The sequence below is a fragment of the Perca fluviatilis genome, chromosome 10 (assembly GCF_010015445.1).
Source record: "Perca fluviatilis chromosome 10, GENO_Pfluv_1.0, whole genome shotgun sequence".
Classification (NCBI taxonomy): Eukaryota; Metazoa; Chordata; class Actinopteri; order Perciformes; family Percidae; genus Perca; species Perca fluviatilis.
The window spans coordinates 2,125,791-2,142,619 of record NC_053121.1 but is presented as its reverse complement, the minus strand read 5'-3'; the positions used below and the strand labels follow the sequence as shown (position 1 = coordinate 2,142,619).

The window sequence follows — 16,829 nt, the reverse complement described above, 5'->3', positions numbered from 1 at the left end:
TGTTCCAGCTAACACGCGGAGAAGAAGAAAGGAAATAAAAATGTAGTGCTGTACAAGACACATTGCTGGAATCTACTCGTGTCAGCTAATAACTAAGGGTATAATGATTAACCAAATTAAATCGACACTCTGGGCTTAATGTCTCAAAGAAGTGTGCATTAATTTAAACAGCTTGAACTGGGCTAAAGCTAGGAGGCAATCAGAGCTGAATCTGCAGACTTCTCTGTATTAGCAAAGCTTAATATGACAGGCGTATTTGGCTTTAAGTTTAGCGCCTACAAGTGCCATTTTCCACTGTAAGTCAAGGGAAGCCATGCTTACCCTATTAGTCAGGCTATTATTGTCATTTTAATAAAAAGATCAAATAATTTCCCTTGTCATATACTGTACAAGGGAATGTATTTGGAATGTATTTCTGTATTTTTATCTCGTAGCCAGCTTTTACCCATTTTTTACTGACAATTTCTTCAAATTACAGAAACAACATCCCTCTGGATTGCAATGGTGCAATCGTTGGTCATTTTGTGTGGTGAAGAAGTGTACCGAGCTGCTGCGGCAGAGGCATTTATGGCTGTTAGAGCCAGGGGAAGTTGGCAGGACTGTGTGGGTGTGTACAGACTGCTTGACTGACATCTCCCTGACTCTCCTGTTTTGCACCACCTAGGGTGGGACAAATTATACCCTCATCATTCTTAATGGCATATAGAGTTTGGTGCCCTCAAATAATTCCCAGCACAGCTCCATCCACCTTCAACCTGATGCCACGTTTATATCATATTGAATGGATGGTAGTAACGGAAAAGATTCCCATTTTTAGGACTTGGCTGTGTGAGAGAACTGACAACATAGCACTATATTCATTGAATTTTAATTACTTTGAATGACAGGCACGATATGAGGCATCCATGTTTGTTCGGTTCTCAGGCACTTCCGTATTATTATTAAGTGCCAAGTCGGCTATATCAGAGCTTCCAGAAAAAAAGTCGAATTGTTATTACAAAGGTAAAGGTGTGATGGCCGGGCTTTGAAGTGTCTATTAGTGAGTCTGCTGCGATATGAGTCCTTCACTGTATTCATCGTTAATAAAAAAAAAAATGCTGATTCGCAGCAGAATGTTAATGCAAACATGGTGGTGATGTGCCTCGAGGAGCATCTTTATCAGGGACCTTTTGTGTCCAGAAAGTGACAGGGTCACAGAAGGCTTCCTGTAGAAACAGGTTTTCTCCGAGCTCAATCAACTCAGTTTGCAGAGCAGCTGTGTTGACCCAGGGGCAGATTCTCTGTCCTTCAATCGAGAATTCTGGGACATTTCTGACAAGAAGTGGGTTTCCAATGCACAGCAGAAGTTGTTTTCCCAAGCTGAAGACCTCAAAGCGTGTTTGGAAATGTTCAATCAGCTTCTCCAGGAACACAGCATAGTTCTGAAGGTGAGTTTCTTTCCTCTGGTTTGTTCCAAAAGCTTTAGAAAAATTACAGCATGCCCTGTCAAGTTTAAACACCAACTTTCTCTAAAAAGCACAGACCACAGACATGAGGTCACTGTGTTGTTTCTACCCTCAAGCTTGACATTAAAGTCATTGAGGTAGGATGTTACATCTGTCAGAAATACAACTGCTTCTATTTTCTCTTCATTTTGCATGAAACAAATTTAGCTCAGACAGAAAGGTTTGAAGCTCTGTGAAAATGGCCCCAAAAAAGCTCTAGTCCTCTGCCTTTGCTGAGCAACCTGACGTTGTGGAGGAGCAAATCATCAAAGGTTGCACCGACCTCTGTCAGTAATGTGTCTCATCACAGATCAGAATCAGAATCAGAATCAGAAATACTTTAATAATCCCAGGGGGAAATTATTTTGATGTCGTGACTTCTGAGTACATTTCACTCAGGCTAGCACACAGAAACAGGCTGGCTTATGCAGGGATATATCAGACCAGGGTGGAGACTTTCTAATACCCTCTCTCTCCCTGTCATGGAAGGTGGTCCATCAATGCTGGCAAGTGAGAATGAATTGTTCCATTTTATGCCATCACCACGTTGCTGGAGCAAATCTTCAGCAAGAATCTTCTTTCGTCTTTGGTGCAGAGAATCCTGAGAGCGGTATCTGATTTATTTTCTCCTTCATTTCATCCTGTTGCTTCCCTCCTTTGCATAGCCTCCATCATGCCTCCATCATACACTCTTTTATTAGCTCAGTGTCCGAAAAAGGGCTTCTTGTGTTTGACTATGACTCATGCTGCTCTCAGTGATTGACAATGCTGTGTCATTGATTGTACAATTATTCTGCTATGGGCTTGATATAATAACTTCAACATGGTTTAGTTTTGTGGCCCGTACCTCCGTGTTCTGGGGATAGCATTGTTCAAAATGGGCATGCTTGGTGTCGTAGTGCTGTTTCACATTACCACCCTACACTCTGGCCACTGTTTCACTGCAAATAAAGCCCACTTGTCCTGTGCATCCCTCAGTGTATATTTCTCTGTCCTCTCTGTTTGAATATTGGCTAATTTGAGCATGCCAATTCAGTTTTTCAACCGGAGCGCCGACATCTGATCTGACAACAACCTTGCAAATAGTGGCCACTAGCAGGCAGCTGAATGATGACAGATGAGGTGTGTCACCCGAAATCAGCCTTCATCACTTTGCTAAAAAAAAAAAGGTTCTTCCCGGTCCAGATCTGGACAGAAATACAAGTTATTCTGGACCGGGAACAACCGGGGTCTGCCTATTGAGTATGTTTGCAATGGACCTCATTTTAACTTGTTAGAGCAAGAATAGCACAGGTGCAACAAATAACATTAATTATGGCCTCATTCTATTGAAGTGTCCCAGTAAGCCAGCATGCACAATACCAGAGTCCTGAACAGGAACAGCTGAATGGACTCCTACCATGAATGTAGTTGGATTAGTCACACACAGTGTTTTTCTTGCTGTGACATGGCAAAATGTCTGCTGTGGAAAAGGTCTAGCAGTATTTTGCTATCCTTTTTTAATAAAAACAACATTTGGTAGCAAATATAATTATAAAATCACATAGAGTAGAAAATAACTCCGACCAACAATGATAATCACTAAAATTGGATGACTGAAGAGTGGAAACATTAGTGTTGACTGGCAGTGTTGTAATGTAACGGAGTACAAATACTTCGTTACTGTACTTAAGTAGAAATTTCACGTATCTGTACTTTACTTTGCTATTTAAATTTATGTCAACTTTCACTTTTACTCCACTACATTTCCTAGATAAAATGTATACTTTTACTCCGTTATATTTCCACTAAGCATCTTCGTTACTCGTTACTAAAAAATAAAATTAGAAGAAATGTGTGCGACTGCAATAAGGGAGGTTTGGCGAATCACTGCTCCTAGATTGCATTACGCACGCCGCGCACGCCGCGCGCTCTATTTCAGCGCTTGTTTGTTGCAAACCGCCATGGAAGCATGAGCACCTACTGGAGGACCTCCCGTTATCGCGACCACCAGGCTCGACATAAGCAATGGCCCGATGGCCCGGGGCCGGTAAAACGTTGTCGGGCTGGTTGCAGCCACAGTCACTGGTGTGCGTTACTTCCACGCAGCACATGTAGCCTACTGACTGGAAACGTTACCGAGGATTATTTACCACCGGGGCGCAGATGAACGCTACACTCGTTACTGTAAGAAGGTAGCCTACAACAAAACCTCCACGATTAAAGAGTCAATACTTATCAATAACCCACGTACCTGTTCTACAGGCAGAAACACGTAGAAACCATATCTCAGTCTGATCTGTCTGCGCTGTCCACTCTCGTCCACCGCGCTGTGCAAACACAGCTCTACTCTGCAAATAGCGACTTTACAAACGAGCTAAAATGAAAGATGTCAGTTTGTAGGCTAACTGTTTGTCTTAATTTTCAACCAATGTTGAACTTTGGACAAACTCTTGTAAACGTAGCTGCTGTCTAAACGAGCCATTCTCTCCGCTGGAGCGGTAAACCTATGGATGTATTATAAGACCAAAACAAATACATGTGGCGACTTAATATGCACGTGAATGACGCGTTCTTCATTCTTGACGATGTTGCCGGTTGTATTATTTAGCAACAGAATTGTCTTATTTCAAATTAGGCATACAGGACTAATCTGAGATCATTTTCTAGTTAAGTAGCCTATCTAGTTATCATTATGGATTTTCCATGTTTTTAGGGGTTTGCTTACAAATGTAAAAAATATAGCATTAATTTAGTAAGAAAGTGAAAATATCAAGATGACAAGATGATGCATATTAGGTATAATTTTATTTTCTTTATTTGAATGTAGTTGATGACCCCTGGTCTAGCTTTGCTGCTAATGGCACAACATCCAGTGGCAGTGGCTAGCTTTTTTCCTGCTTTTTTGTCCTTTTCCAATCACACCTATGATATTTCTTTCAGGGCCAGTAAAAATGTAGAAGGGGCCAGCAAAACTCTGATCTACTGGCCCCGGGGGCCAGTGGGGATTTTTTTTTTAATGTTGAGCCCTGCGACCACCCCGACAATAGTGGTGAACTCGGTGAACAGGGTAGTGGTGAAGATAACGTCTTACACCCGTGTTGCAAGAAATGTTTCTGTACATTGATGTCAGCTCTAAAAATCTGCTGTTTGTTCTTTGAACTTAAGAGAATTGTGCCTGAAAAGTCCCTGAATATGCTTTATGCTTTACTATAAGAAAGTCACAATAAAAGTTCTAACCGCTTGCTTTTAAAAAAAAAACTTTTACTTTTGATACTTAAGTACATTAAATATCAGAAAATTACTTTTGATACTTAAGTACAGTATATATCAGATACTTTAAGACTTTTACTTAAGTAATATTCTAAAAGGTAACTTTCACTTCTACCGAAGTCTTTTTCTAGTACGATACTTGTACTTTTACTCAAGTATTGCTTTCTAGTACTTTATACAACACTGTTGACTGGTTAAATGAATTCATATATATAATAAAAATGCTGATGGCAGGGTTGAGAAATAAGCACAACCAGCATGAGTCCATCAATCCGTCCTAGCTGGTGTCAACAGTACAGGCTGCTGGTGGGGATGTGTGGGGTGTTTTTGTGGCAGAACCCAGAAGGGTCCTTGAACCAATTAAGCATCATTTTAATGCCACTGCAAATCTGAATATGTGAGGGCTCACAGTGGAAGTGCTATTTTACAAATTATATGAGGGCCAAAGCTTTAAATGATTGTCTCCTTAGTCAAAACATAACACAGGAATCAGCCATAACATGAATACTTGTGCAGGGATTATGCTTCAGAAAACTTATATCCTTAATAAACATATTTGCATTTTAAAGGGAAAGAAAGTCAGCACTATAATTTAGAGTATAAATCTAATCACGGAGTGATTAGATCATGGAGTTGTACTGTAATTATGTTTTCTCTGACAAAATAGAACATTACTTCACTGTGGCAGTTATCCAGTAATTAATAATTTAAACATTATTTAAAGTGTGGGGAGTCAGTCCAGAGTGAAAGAATGCTTCTGAACAAGGGCAAGAAACAAGTACTGTAGGTTTCTGACTAAGAGCAACCACCCACAGGAAGGATATGACGCAGGAGGAATTTATAAATATAGATATATTATTTAGGATTATACATGTTGTAACACAGCATTACTTGGATTGATGGATGTGTTAATAAAAACCAATAGAAAATGTGATTACAACATTGTCATATAAAAATCCCACACAGCTTTTTCAAATACAATACTTCCAGGAGAAAAATAGATGGATTATCAAAGTCAAATAAAGTATGAAATAGTGAGATGTGGTGAATACATGCAGACATCCGCAATTTAAGAAAGAAATGAAATCAGGAATATAATAAATTATTCAAAATGTCAGTTTGATGTACAAAAGTATTGACCTTCAGAAAACTAGTCATAGCCTAGTCCTCCACCTAGGTGTACCAAATATTACTGAATACTGATCTATGAGTACCGTTTACAAATTCTCTATAGCCTGGAGGGATGATACATGTATTTCATGCTCAGTGTGTAACTGTTAGCTGACTGAGAAAGTGACTTCTTCAGATGTAGTGACTGTATTGTCCTACCTCGAGGGTTATTGAGTGCAGATTCAGTGGCCTTCCTGCCCTCTCCACAGTGGCTCTGGTCAAAAGGTAGACACTGCTCCCCTGTCCCGGCCACTACCTCCAGGTTGCGAGATGGATCTTTTGGCTGCCCAAGGTTCCTCACCCGGTACACTCTGCGGCTGCTGGTGTCAGACACGTATAGAACCTCCCCCATTGGATCCATGGCCAGGTAGTACTTGTGAGCAGGGCTGGTGCTAGTGGGATAAAAATATTGGAGACTAAAGTTAGAAAGCAAATATAGTTTAGATGGTAAAGGTAAATGCTCCAATGACATACAGTGTTCCAAAGAGCATTTAGTCTGGGTTTTCTAACATACCCGTACAAAACTAAAACTGACAGACTAGCCTAGTTAGGTAATTACAATATTACCCAGCATTAGTGACTAGACAACACCATCAATTGAAGTAAAGGCATTTAAAAGGGAAACAGGTCATCCAAGTGGATATCATTTTTGGGAGTAAACCTGTGCCTATGCTGACACTACAAGAAAAATGTCTTCCAAATTGAATAGCACAAATGCCCAGAGCAATAATCTTATTATTAGGATATGTTGGGATATGTTGGGATATGTATAATGATTTATATGTTCCTTTTATGTCACTACTAACTAATATTCCCATGCAGTGAAGCCAACCGGAGCTAATCTCAACCTCTCCTGGCTCCCTGTTTCCCAACGCATCCAGTTTAAAGTCCTCCTCCTCACCCACAAAAACCCTCCACCACTCAGGACCATGCACCGTACCAGGGAGACAGAGGTTTCACCATTGCAGCCCCCTCCCTCTGGAACACAGCCATACGCAGCCGTGACTGTACTGACCTGGACACATTCTGTACATACAATAGTCTTACATTTCTCATCTGATAGTTGCTGGTTTTATTGTTTGTAATTGCTTTTAATATGCTTGTTTTATGTGTTGGTTTTATCTGTTTTTAATGTGCTATATGTGCTGTTTTTTTGAGTACCATGAAAAGCGCTATATAAATAAAATGTATTATTATTATTATTAATAATAATAATAAAACAATAAGTGTTTTTTTTCTATTTAAAGTTACTTTAACTTCATAATTAGACACCTTATTTCTCGAGCTTTGCAATAGAGAATCGTAATGTCATGTCTACAGCGAAGGAATACACTTTTAATATCAGGCTGGCTCATATTTGCTTTATTTGAAAAGGAAATGAAGCAGACTTGATGTCAGAGCCACTGGGCTCAGGGTTTAGTGTGTGCCCCTGTATAATTCTCACCCATAGTATCAGTTCAAAAACAGCATTATGCAGAAAGCTAGAAGGAAGCAGGAAGATGTTTTTGTGTGAGCCAAAATTTGTGTTATTCATATGTTCATCAGCATAAAAGTGCCCACATGTCAGGCAGAGATAAGGACACTTATGTATAAATGTACAGTATGTACAGACAGGATAAGGTTGAGAAAAGCGTAAGTCATGCATTCATAAATCCTACCAAAAGCTGCATTCTTATACAATACGTCTGTGATATGATACCTCTGTTACAAGAGTGTAGTGGTGAATATTGAGAATGGGTTATGTTTAGAAGTTGTACGTGTTTCTGTTTTTGATTTTCATGTGTTTTTTTTAATTATTATATATGATAGTTGACTTTTACTACTATGGCACACAATGTCCAGAATAATTATATGCAAACTAAAACTGAGAGCAACAGGAAAACAGAAGAGACAATAACAGGGAGTGGGGATAACATGCAGGAAAAGGTCCAGACCAAAATTAAACCCAGAACATTCATATAAATGTGCTAAATTTGGCCTAAGCAAAATGAGCCATATGGACACATAATTGTCTATTGTTCTAGCTGCTATTGTTAGTTCATGAGAGGTAAGAGTGGACAAAAGACTGGAAGTTTATTCAGCGTAAGGCTCAACAAAATAATACGTTGTGTAAAAGACCATAGTATGAAAATATGTACTTTATAATATGATTGCCTATCATGAACACTGACTTCATTTACCCTTAATTTGACTGTGAGCTTTTGTATACTATATACTGTCTGTAGGAGGAGTGCCAACACTGTGGGCATGTAGCCATACAGAGAACACTTGACTTGCTTCTGCACATGTACTCTACAGTTAATTAATTACAGAAAAACCTTTTATATTGTCAGGCTAATGTGGTATATTATTGAGGCTTAAACACAGTGTTCGCAGAAAAGAACTGCACTTTAAACATTGCAACTTATCGAGATCCAAGCCATTACTTTGAAGCATGAAATCCAATGTCAGCCAGGTCTGGTCAAAGGATTCCTGCCAATTAAACCCAGACACCCTGTAAAAGCACTTTTGTTTCCCTTAGTTTTTCAATATAAAAAAAGAGAAGTTACAAGGTCAAGAAAAATATCTCCAATGTTATGCTACTGTGCAATTAGTTTCCTCATTGTCTTCCTCAATTAGTTCATTTACACTTTTTACAGCCCTAACAACCTTTTTTGTTTTGTTACCTAACATTTACTCACAGGTTACCAATCAGTTCTTATAATTACAGTGTGTTTGCTTTAGACAGCGGTTGTATGCTGTAAGATCATTCTGCCCTCACTAACCCTTACTCTCTAAAGAGAAAGCTTATGTTTGATATTAGCCTGAACCTTCTCCCAACCCAGAAAAAAACACAAACAACACAGGCAAGGGTGCTGTCAGTCATCTAGTCCATTAAGTGCATAACTGTTTACAGAGCTCTGCACTGAACTGCACATACATAATTTAAACTTGATCCTAAGAGAGTTATTCACAGAGTTTCAAAGTATGCCACTGCTCCGCGCAGCATATCACATTTGTTGGGCCTCTGGAAGCTACCACAAGCATTGCACGGTGCATATAACAATTACAAATCACTTCACCTGTCTTTTCCTCAATTACATGCTCGCAGCGCCAAATACATTTATCCAGTGGAAGGGAAATGAACAACCATAACAACCACAGCACAAACAATCCTCCCTTGTTCATTCCATACAAAATAAAACAGTGATCAGTTGATAGACAATGATCTAGCTGTTCCTGGGCTCTCAGATAATATTGTAGAGGACTTCCTCCCCTATTTGCTTTACTCCTCGCTCAAACTCTTGAAGGGGGAAGAATAGACAATGGTTTTACGGTGAGTACATCCCATATTGTCTCCCCTCGGAGAACACCTTGTTTTGAAGCCCCGCTGGCTGATAGGCACTTTGCTGGGAAGAATGTGGAATGAAAAGCTTTGAAAGCTGAATATGGATGAATAATTAATGCATATGACTTGGGAGAACAATGGTATAGAATAAAAGAGAAACACTAACATGCTGCTAACAGTAAAACGCTGCTGTGGAGAAAAAGAAGAAAGCAGGAACTAAAAGAGAAACCTCCAGGGTAAGGAAAGGATATCCAAAGTGCCTACAGGAGAATCCAGCTCCTGTACGTTTACACCGGTGGTTCCCAACCTATCCTAATCTGAAGCACCCCCACAGCTCTGTCCGATTAACTGGGCCCCTTCATTGACACCAGCTGTCAGGTTCCAGGTGTTGTTCTATGAACTGATTATATAAAAGTGGGTATAATAGTGGATGTTACAATCATGTTTTTCATATAGTTGAATGGTTTCACTTGGAGTGACAGAAGCTAGGCATTTCAGCCATTTAGTCATTGCTTTTAGCTAGTTGTTTCAACTGTTTATGTATTAGGCTAACTTACCTTTTTAGCTATTTCAGCCATTTATCCATTAACGCCCAAATCCAGTGCAAAATGAACCTAGGGGTTAATAACACATGTGTACCGAGTAGACCGTTCTCTGGGACATGTTTTCATGCTAATTGAATGTGACCAGTTTAATCTCAAACCGCTAATTAGCTTATAACGCTAGTCGTCGGGGCACGTGTAAGTAAAAAGAAATCGCTTTTTCTATACCACTAACAAGACTCAAAATAGCACCACACTTCAATGGGAGCGTAATGAGGGTCCCTACATGTAAACCGAAGCATTGAGAACTTTGTAATTGTACAGACAGTTTATTAAAAAGATAGTTTAGAAAGACAGTACCGTTCAGGTATACAGGCATGCGCCAACTTGGGAAAACAGTCACGACCAGTCGAACGACGAACGCCGTGCAACCAGTAACCAGTAACTTACATTAACATTCGATTAGCATGAAAACATATCCCAGAGAACGTTCGACTCGCTACACATAGGTTATTAACCCCTAGGTTCATTTTGCGCCAGAATTGTCCTTTTAGATATCAATTTCAACGGTTTATCTATTACATTTAACTATCTATTTTAGTCATGTATCCAAACGTTTAGCTAACTGTTTCAACTGTTTTTCATAACTATTAGCCATCATTTATCCATTACTTTTAGCTATAAATTTCAACCGTTTATTTATTACATTTAACTATCTAATCTATTTTAATGTTTAATTACTTTTAGCCAACTGTCTTAACTTCGTCTTGCATGCTAACTAGTTTCCACGCACTCTTAGTAGCACTTGCAGTGTCTGGGTGTTTCTGGCTGGTTATATTTTTTTCAAGCTTGATTTCTATTACATTGATTAGTGAAGCTGCTTTCACAACCGTTGCACTTACCCCCAGGCAACTGTTGAAGTACCCCCTGAGGTACCACTGGTTGGGAATCACTAGCTTAAGCTATAGACAAGGAATTTATCACGGCTTGTGCACAATAGGCACATTTACATTTTCACACTTGCAGACATATGTACACACCCACCCATACAGTACAACCGTAAACACACAGCCAGGTTATCCTTTTTGCATGGTTGGAATCTTTGGCGCGCTAGAGATATGGCATCTTGAAAAATCGTCTCTCGGATGAAGCCTCTCGGTCTCTCTCACAAACACCCACAAGCACACACACACACACACACACACACACACACACACACACAATGGGCTTGATATAACCCCTGATAGTGGCGCACACGCAGACAGAGACGCAAACCTCCACACACACACACATACACAACACAAACCCTATAACATCTGTCTAATCTTCTGTCAAACATGGTGTGTGGAGCTCACACCACCATCAAGGCTCGGGGCCAGGGACGATGTCGAGGCCATGCCAGGCTTCAGGCTTTTAGAGCGGCTCAGGGAGCGCATCCTCCAAACAGACTTCCAGTAATCCTCTAAAACATGAAATCCTTGACATTTTGGCTGATTTCCAATTTATAAAATGTAATATCGCCTAGTGAAATTTAAATGGGGATTTGATAGATCCGACTGCAACCTGAGTATATGCAGATTTTGAGCGTGGTGTGTGTGGGAAGAGGGGAAGTCAGGTCAATGCAATTATGCAGCAAACAAACTGAGATAAAGTGCTGTGAGGCATTTTGCAACTTGTCTTTTGTGTGTTTTGTGCAGGAATATAAAAGGAGGTGTTAATCACTAGTTCTCACCTGTGTCTGGTGTCCCGGTTCCTTATAATAAGCCATAAAGGAGCGTTTCAAAAAGGAGAAAAGAGAAAGTGAAAACAATCATTTATGATGATAATTATATATTATAATGCACTCAGAATTTCATAGGCTACAATGAGTCAATTTTCTCCTCATAAAATGAGATTAGGGTTGATTTAGACGGCTGTATTGTTTCACATTAAATATTAACCTAAACAGGAAGCTTTTTGGCATTTCCTCCCAGAGGACAGGGAAGTATCAAATACAGACACTATGAAACCTCCGTCTGAAATAGAAATATTAGTCAGAGGTACAATAATAACAGATAATGAGAGACTAAAGTTACATAAGGAGAACACTTTACAGGACAAATGACTGTGCAATCCCATTGAGATTCTACGCTTGAGAAAATACAGAAATAGAGAATGTCGTGCCTGCAGCGCAGTAGGAGATATCATCGTCATAATCCACAGAAGAAATATCCTTGTTTCACAGCAAACTTTCAGACTTTCAGTGCTTCTCACATCCTTAAAAGGTAGATTAGAGTCTGTGATGTCTGAACCTCACACACTTGCTTTTTGCATGAAGACGAACTTCAGAATGTATTCTGTTGAGATCAAACAGATCACAACCGCAGATGCCAACCAGAGCTAATGCCATACTAACCCATATCAGCCGACAGTTTTGGGAAAGTTCACTTTCTACATGAACTAGTTCAGTTCATAGTTCATACTTCCAAATTTTGAACTAAGTTCACAGTTCCAAAAATGAACTAGTTCATAGTTCTTTTTTTCCATATGTTGCTGCAAGCTATTATTTTTCAAAATTATTGCCACAGCAATTATTTTATCAGTTTTAACACTGAAACTATGCGTCAGATTTCATCTTCATATCCAATCAGTTCAACGTGCCGTTTCAGGTTTGCTGTGGATGGGACTGAAGTGCAGATTTTCTTTTTGAAAGCTGGTGGGCAAAGTTTGCACAGAAATGTAAGATTTTTCGCATGCTCACGACCTCGTCATAAAACTTGTTTAAATGATCGTACGAAGCCTCCACGCTGCTTTTTGTTTCGATGACGCATGTGGCGGTGAGACACTGGGGGCTGGTGTTGCCAGATTGGGTGTTTTTTCTGCTACGTATGAAGGCCTGTTTACGGTGTGTTTTAGCCGGGTTTTGGCCTGGAAGGCTCTATAAAAATCTGGCACCCTATTGGACGAAGTTAAACTGAGAGAGCGTGGCGTTCACAGACACCAGGATGAAGGAGTTTACAGTACCGTTCATCAGGCAGTAAAACAGTACGTTTAGTTCACGTTCACCAAAATATGAACAAGTTCATGAACTGTCGTTCAATGAACGTGTTCAGGCACAACACTGTCAGCCGAGCTAATTTTGTTCTAATTTTGTTCTAATTTTGTTCTAATTTCGTTCTAATTTTGTTCTAATTTTGTTCTAATTTTGTTCTAATTGTGCTCAACTCAATCCAGTGATCAAAATCCCACTGCTTCCCACTGTGGGAGATCCCTATCTCTACCTACGAGTCTACTCTTATGACATGCATTCCCCACGAGATTATGACTCTCACTTGAGTTCCAGTATGGTTCTCGTGTATCCATCAGGATGGACTCTGCGGATGAAGTTGAAGTCCCCCACGTAGAGGGAGCCGTCGGGGCCGCTGGCCAGTGCCACGGGAGCAAACAGCATCATATCCCGAGCGGCGCCGCTGCAGCTTGGACCGCAGGGGACACTCCGGTAAAAACCATTCCCCATCACAGTGCTGATGACAGGAGGCTGCTGGGAGAGGAAGACGTTCTCCCCGTTTCCCTTGTGAAGGATTCCTGGGGAGGGAGGAATGCAATTAATACCTTAAACCCTGAAAATACCCTTTCTTCGTACTAAGGGTGATGGGATCCTACACGAACAAAACATTTTCCACTTACATTTGAGCTTTTCACATGACAGATTATCTGTATTTTTTTGCTATGTCTAAACTCCGGGGGGTTTTTTTGTTTGTTTTTTATCTAAATGTGATTTGGTTGTTTTGCTGAAGAAACCACACCCACACCACCCTGATGAAGCAGATTAGCTGAGTCTCTGAGTGTTAAACTCTTAATAATAATAATAACTACTGTTAACTTACACTGACATTTAGTAAGAACTATATCATGTTGTAGGGAAGTTACGCAATCCGTGAGAGGCAAGCAATAGATAAAGTTTTTTGGCCACAAGAGGCTTTCGTAGTTGTGTGAGATTTTATGTACTCCTTCATGAATGTTAAAGAAAGTAAACTTTACTTATTATTTAGGATACACTGTACGTGAGTCAAATGAAGCAAAATGTCAGCGTTGTTTCCCAAAAAAGAAATTGTGTATTTGAAAAAAAGGGCAAGTGTATACGTTTGTTCTCACCACTGCGTATGTTGAGGGCATGGTGTTTGTCCACAGACCACCCCCCCAGGTTTGAGGGGACCAGTTCAAACCCCTGCATAAGAGCAGTCCTCCTCTCCCATAGGATAACGCCAGGACAGGACTCGTACTCGTAGCCGACAGATACTGAAATGCAAACACACATAAGACGGCTTGGTGTTACTTGGTCTCGCTTTGCCAGACCATCATCCACAAGCTGCGGAGGAGGGTCTGGCTAGTTCACACATAGCATTCTGGGATGGGAGAAAAACATGCTCTGGTTTATTGGCATTTCTTTAAACCAATCACAATTATCCTTTCGCCAAGCCCCGCCCCCCTTAGTTACTGTTGCTACGTCCGACAAACAAATGGTCAAACACGACCAGCGCGACAGATTGCCATGACGGGAAGAGGTATGCCCGTGCGTGTCAGTGACCTTTTTTGGAGCAATACCTCCGCGATATCCTCCAGATCGAGGCAAAAGGGGTTACAGTATGCAGTGGAGGGATGTATTCAAATGTTCGACTTTGTTGTAAACTGACGAAAAATAAAGTTGGGGAGCTCAAAGACCCAACACAACAGCAGCTAATGTAGCTAGCATTAGCTAACATGTTAACTAATGTTGGCTAAAGCTAAAGGGCTCGTTAAACTTAGCTTAGAGAGTAGGTTAACTTTGGTCCAATTTGTGTTCTTGCCTCTAGTTAGTAGATCTAAACAACACGGTAACTAGTTAGCTGTTAGCCTTAGCTTTGAGCAGACGTATTTATGCTTCGTAATGTTCGACACATTTAACTGGGAGTGGGGCCGTCCACACTGTTTTATCCATTGTAGGCACCGCTCACGTTGGCCCTCATTTATGAAACGTTTTCTCTTGAACGTGAACGATTTATTTGTACCATTGACCGAGTTATTTCGGCTTGTTTTTCCAGCCCCTCTGCTGTCAGGAGACCGGGTCCAGCACGGGGGGGCGGAGGACACCAGCTCTCCCTCAGCTGTTGCCTCGTTCTGACTCATGAAAAAAACGAGTAAAATAAAAGACACTGCATAAACTCAGCTACTGTGTGTTTATTTAAATATAAGTACACCTACATGTAGGCCTAAGAGATTGCAATAGAAGCCTGTATATTACTATTAGGACTATAGAATATATGTGTCAAGGATGTAGGCTATAAACTTCAGCTGGAGTCCGATTTACTACGGCAACACTGTTGACCGCATGATCTCTTTTCATTCCGCATTATTTCTACAGCCTTTAATACCAGTTTTCAGGCTGCCAAATAGTAAACACGTTAGTGCAAATGAATCCTCCAGACAATCTTTCGGGGTATCTAGCTAGTGTCCGATTTACAAACGCCGTGGGCGCACCGCTTCACCATCTTGCTTGTTTGTCGGACCTGCTCACATAGTAACGGTTGCTATGATGTGTGATTGGACAATGGCCGTTTTGGGGGAGGGGCCGGCGAGAGGTCAATTGTCATGGGCGGTGCTAAGCTCTGCACGGTGCCGTTGCAAAATAGCCTTTGGTTCAAAAGTAGTTTTAGTCGTGCAACAGAAAACTCAGATCGGACAGATAGTCTAGCTAGCTGTCTGGATTTACCCTGCAGAGGTCTGAGGAGCAGTTCACCATAGTCCTCACAAATCCACCAGAGTTTAGAATTCCAACACAAAGAAAACAGAAGGTACCGGACATCCAGCCAAAAAGACATGCATCCGCCGGAATTTCCTGCGGCACCAGAGCAATCCCGGACGTGGAACGTCGTGGATACAGACTAGATGTTACTCACAGTAATAACTATGTGCTGGAGACCTGCTGTGTCTAACACTACAGTATGGTACAGCAACATGACTGTGTGTGGTGGCATCTGCCAGACTTAACACACAAGCTCACACATTATGTCTCTTGAAACTACACTGTCTTGAGTGGTGAGACAGATGAAAGGACTGTGGCGAGACCTCGTGTGTGTGTGTGTGTGTGTGTGTGTGTGTGTGTGTGTGTGTGTGTGTGTGTGCGTGCGTTTGAGAGAGCTCAGGGAGAAGTGGAGTCGTAATCAGGAGCAGCCCGTCTTCATGAAGGAGCCCTAGAATTAGCTGCTTGGCCTCTTAGTTGTAATGATACGCTTTGCAGCTTCCCACTACAACTATCAACAGCTTTTTTTGGCTTGGCAGGGTTTAACACGTTTCGACAGTAATTTACCACTTCAGACTTGGAATACGTTTAAAGGCAGGAGGTGACAAAGCTATAAAACACACAAACATACTTACTTTCATGTCATTCTGAAACAAACAATCACACATGCATACAGAACAGAAACATATGCACCAAGTCATCAGCCTTTTTCAGAGGTGGAAAATAACTGAGTACATTTACTGTACATTGTACTGTACAATTCTAAAGGATTTGAGAATTTTTTTTATTTTTACTCCACTACATTCATTTGACAAATATAACTACTTTGCAGATACATATTTTATATACAAAACATATTAGCTTATAAGATACTTTGATAAATTATTATACTTTGTAGAAGAGACTGCCAGCAGAAGTAGTAGTTTAAATGAGCTTTACTTCAACCAGCCACCACATACAAATTCAGATATAATAATCCAATACTATTATATATAATACACACTCTGAAATGAGCTATCATGTATATCTATGCATCCATCCATCCTCAACCACTTATCCGGGGCAGAGTCACAGGCAGCAGGTATTCCAGACATCCCTTTCTCCAGCTATTACGTATACTCAATTTATAATTAATAATCTCCATCAGAAACAAATCAACATTAGCATTTATTTGGAGTCGTGTTTCCAGCCAACTGACAAATGTGAGTTCAATATTCACGCTCCTTTCGCTTACCAAATATCTGGCTCTTTAGCAGCTGAAAGCTACGCTCACAAGCTAGTTGCCAACTTTGTCT

The 16,829-nt window shown here is 40.6% G+C and overlaps 1 protein-coding gene across 2 annotated transcripts in view; it reads right to left on the bottom strand.

The window, feature by feature from the left end:
• tenm1 (teneurin transmembrane protein 1) overlaps positions 1-16,829 on the bottom strand; it is a 202,659-nt gene that overhangs the window by 51,271 nt on the left and 134,559 nt on the right. For both annotated transcript variants that reach the window (XM_039813272.1, XM_039813273.1), the window contains 4 exons: positions 13,911-14,054; positions 13,088-13,340; positions 11,509-11,529; positions 6,066-6,298 (listed from right to left, as the gene is read on the bottom strand). In XM_039813272.1, the coding sequence (XP_039669206.1) occupies positions 6,066-6,298; positions 11,509-11,529; positions 13,088-13,340; positions 13,911-14,054 (651 nt within the window). The remainder of the gene's footprint in view (positions 1-6,065; positions 6,299-11,508; positions 11,530-13,087; positions 13,341-13,910; positions 14,055-16,829) is intronic.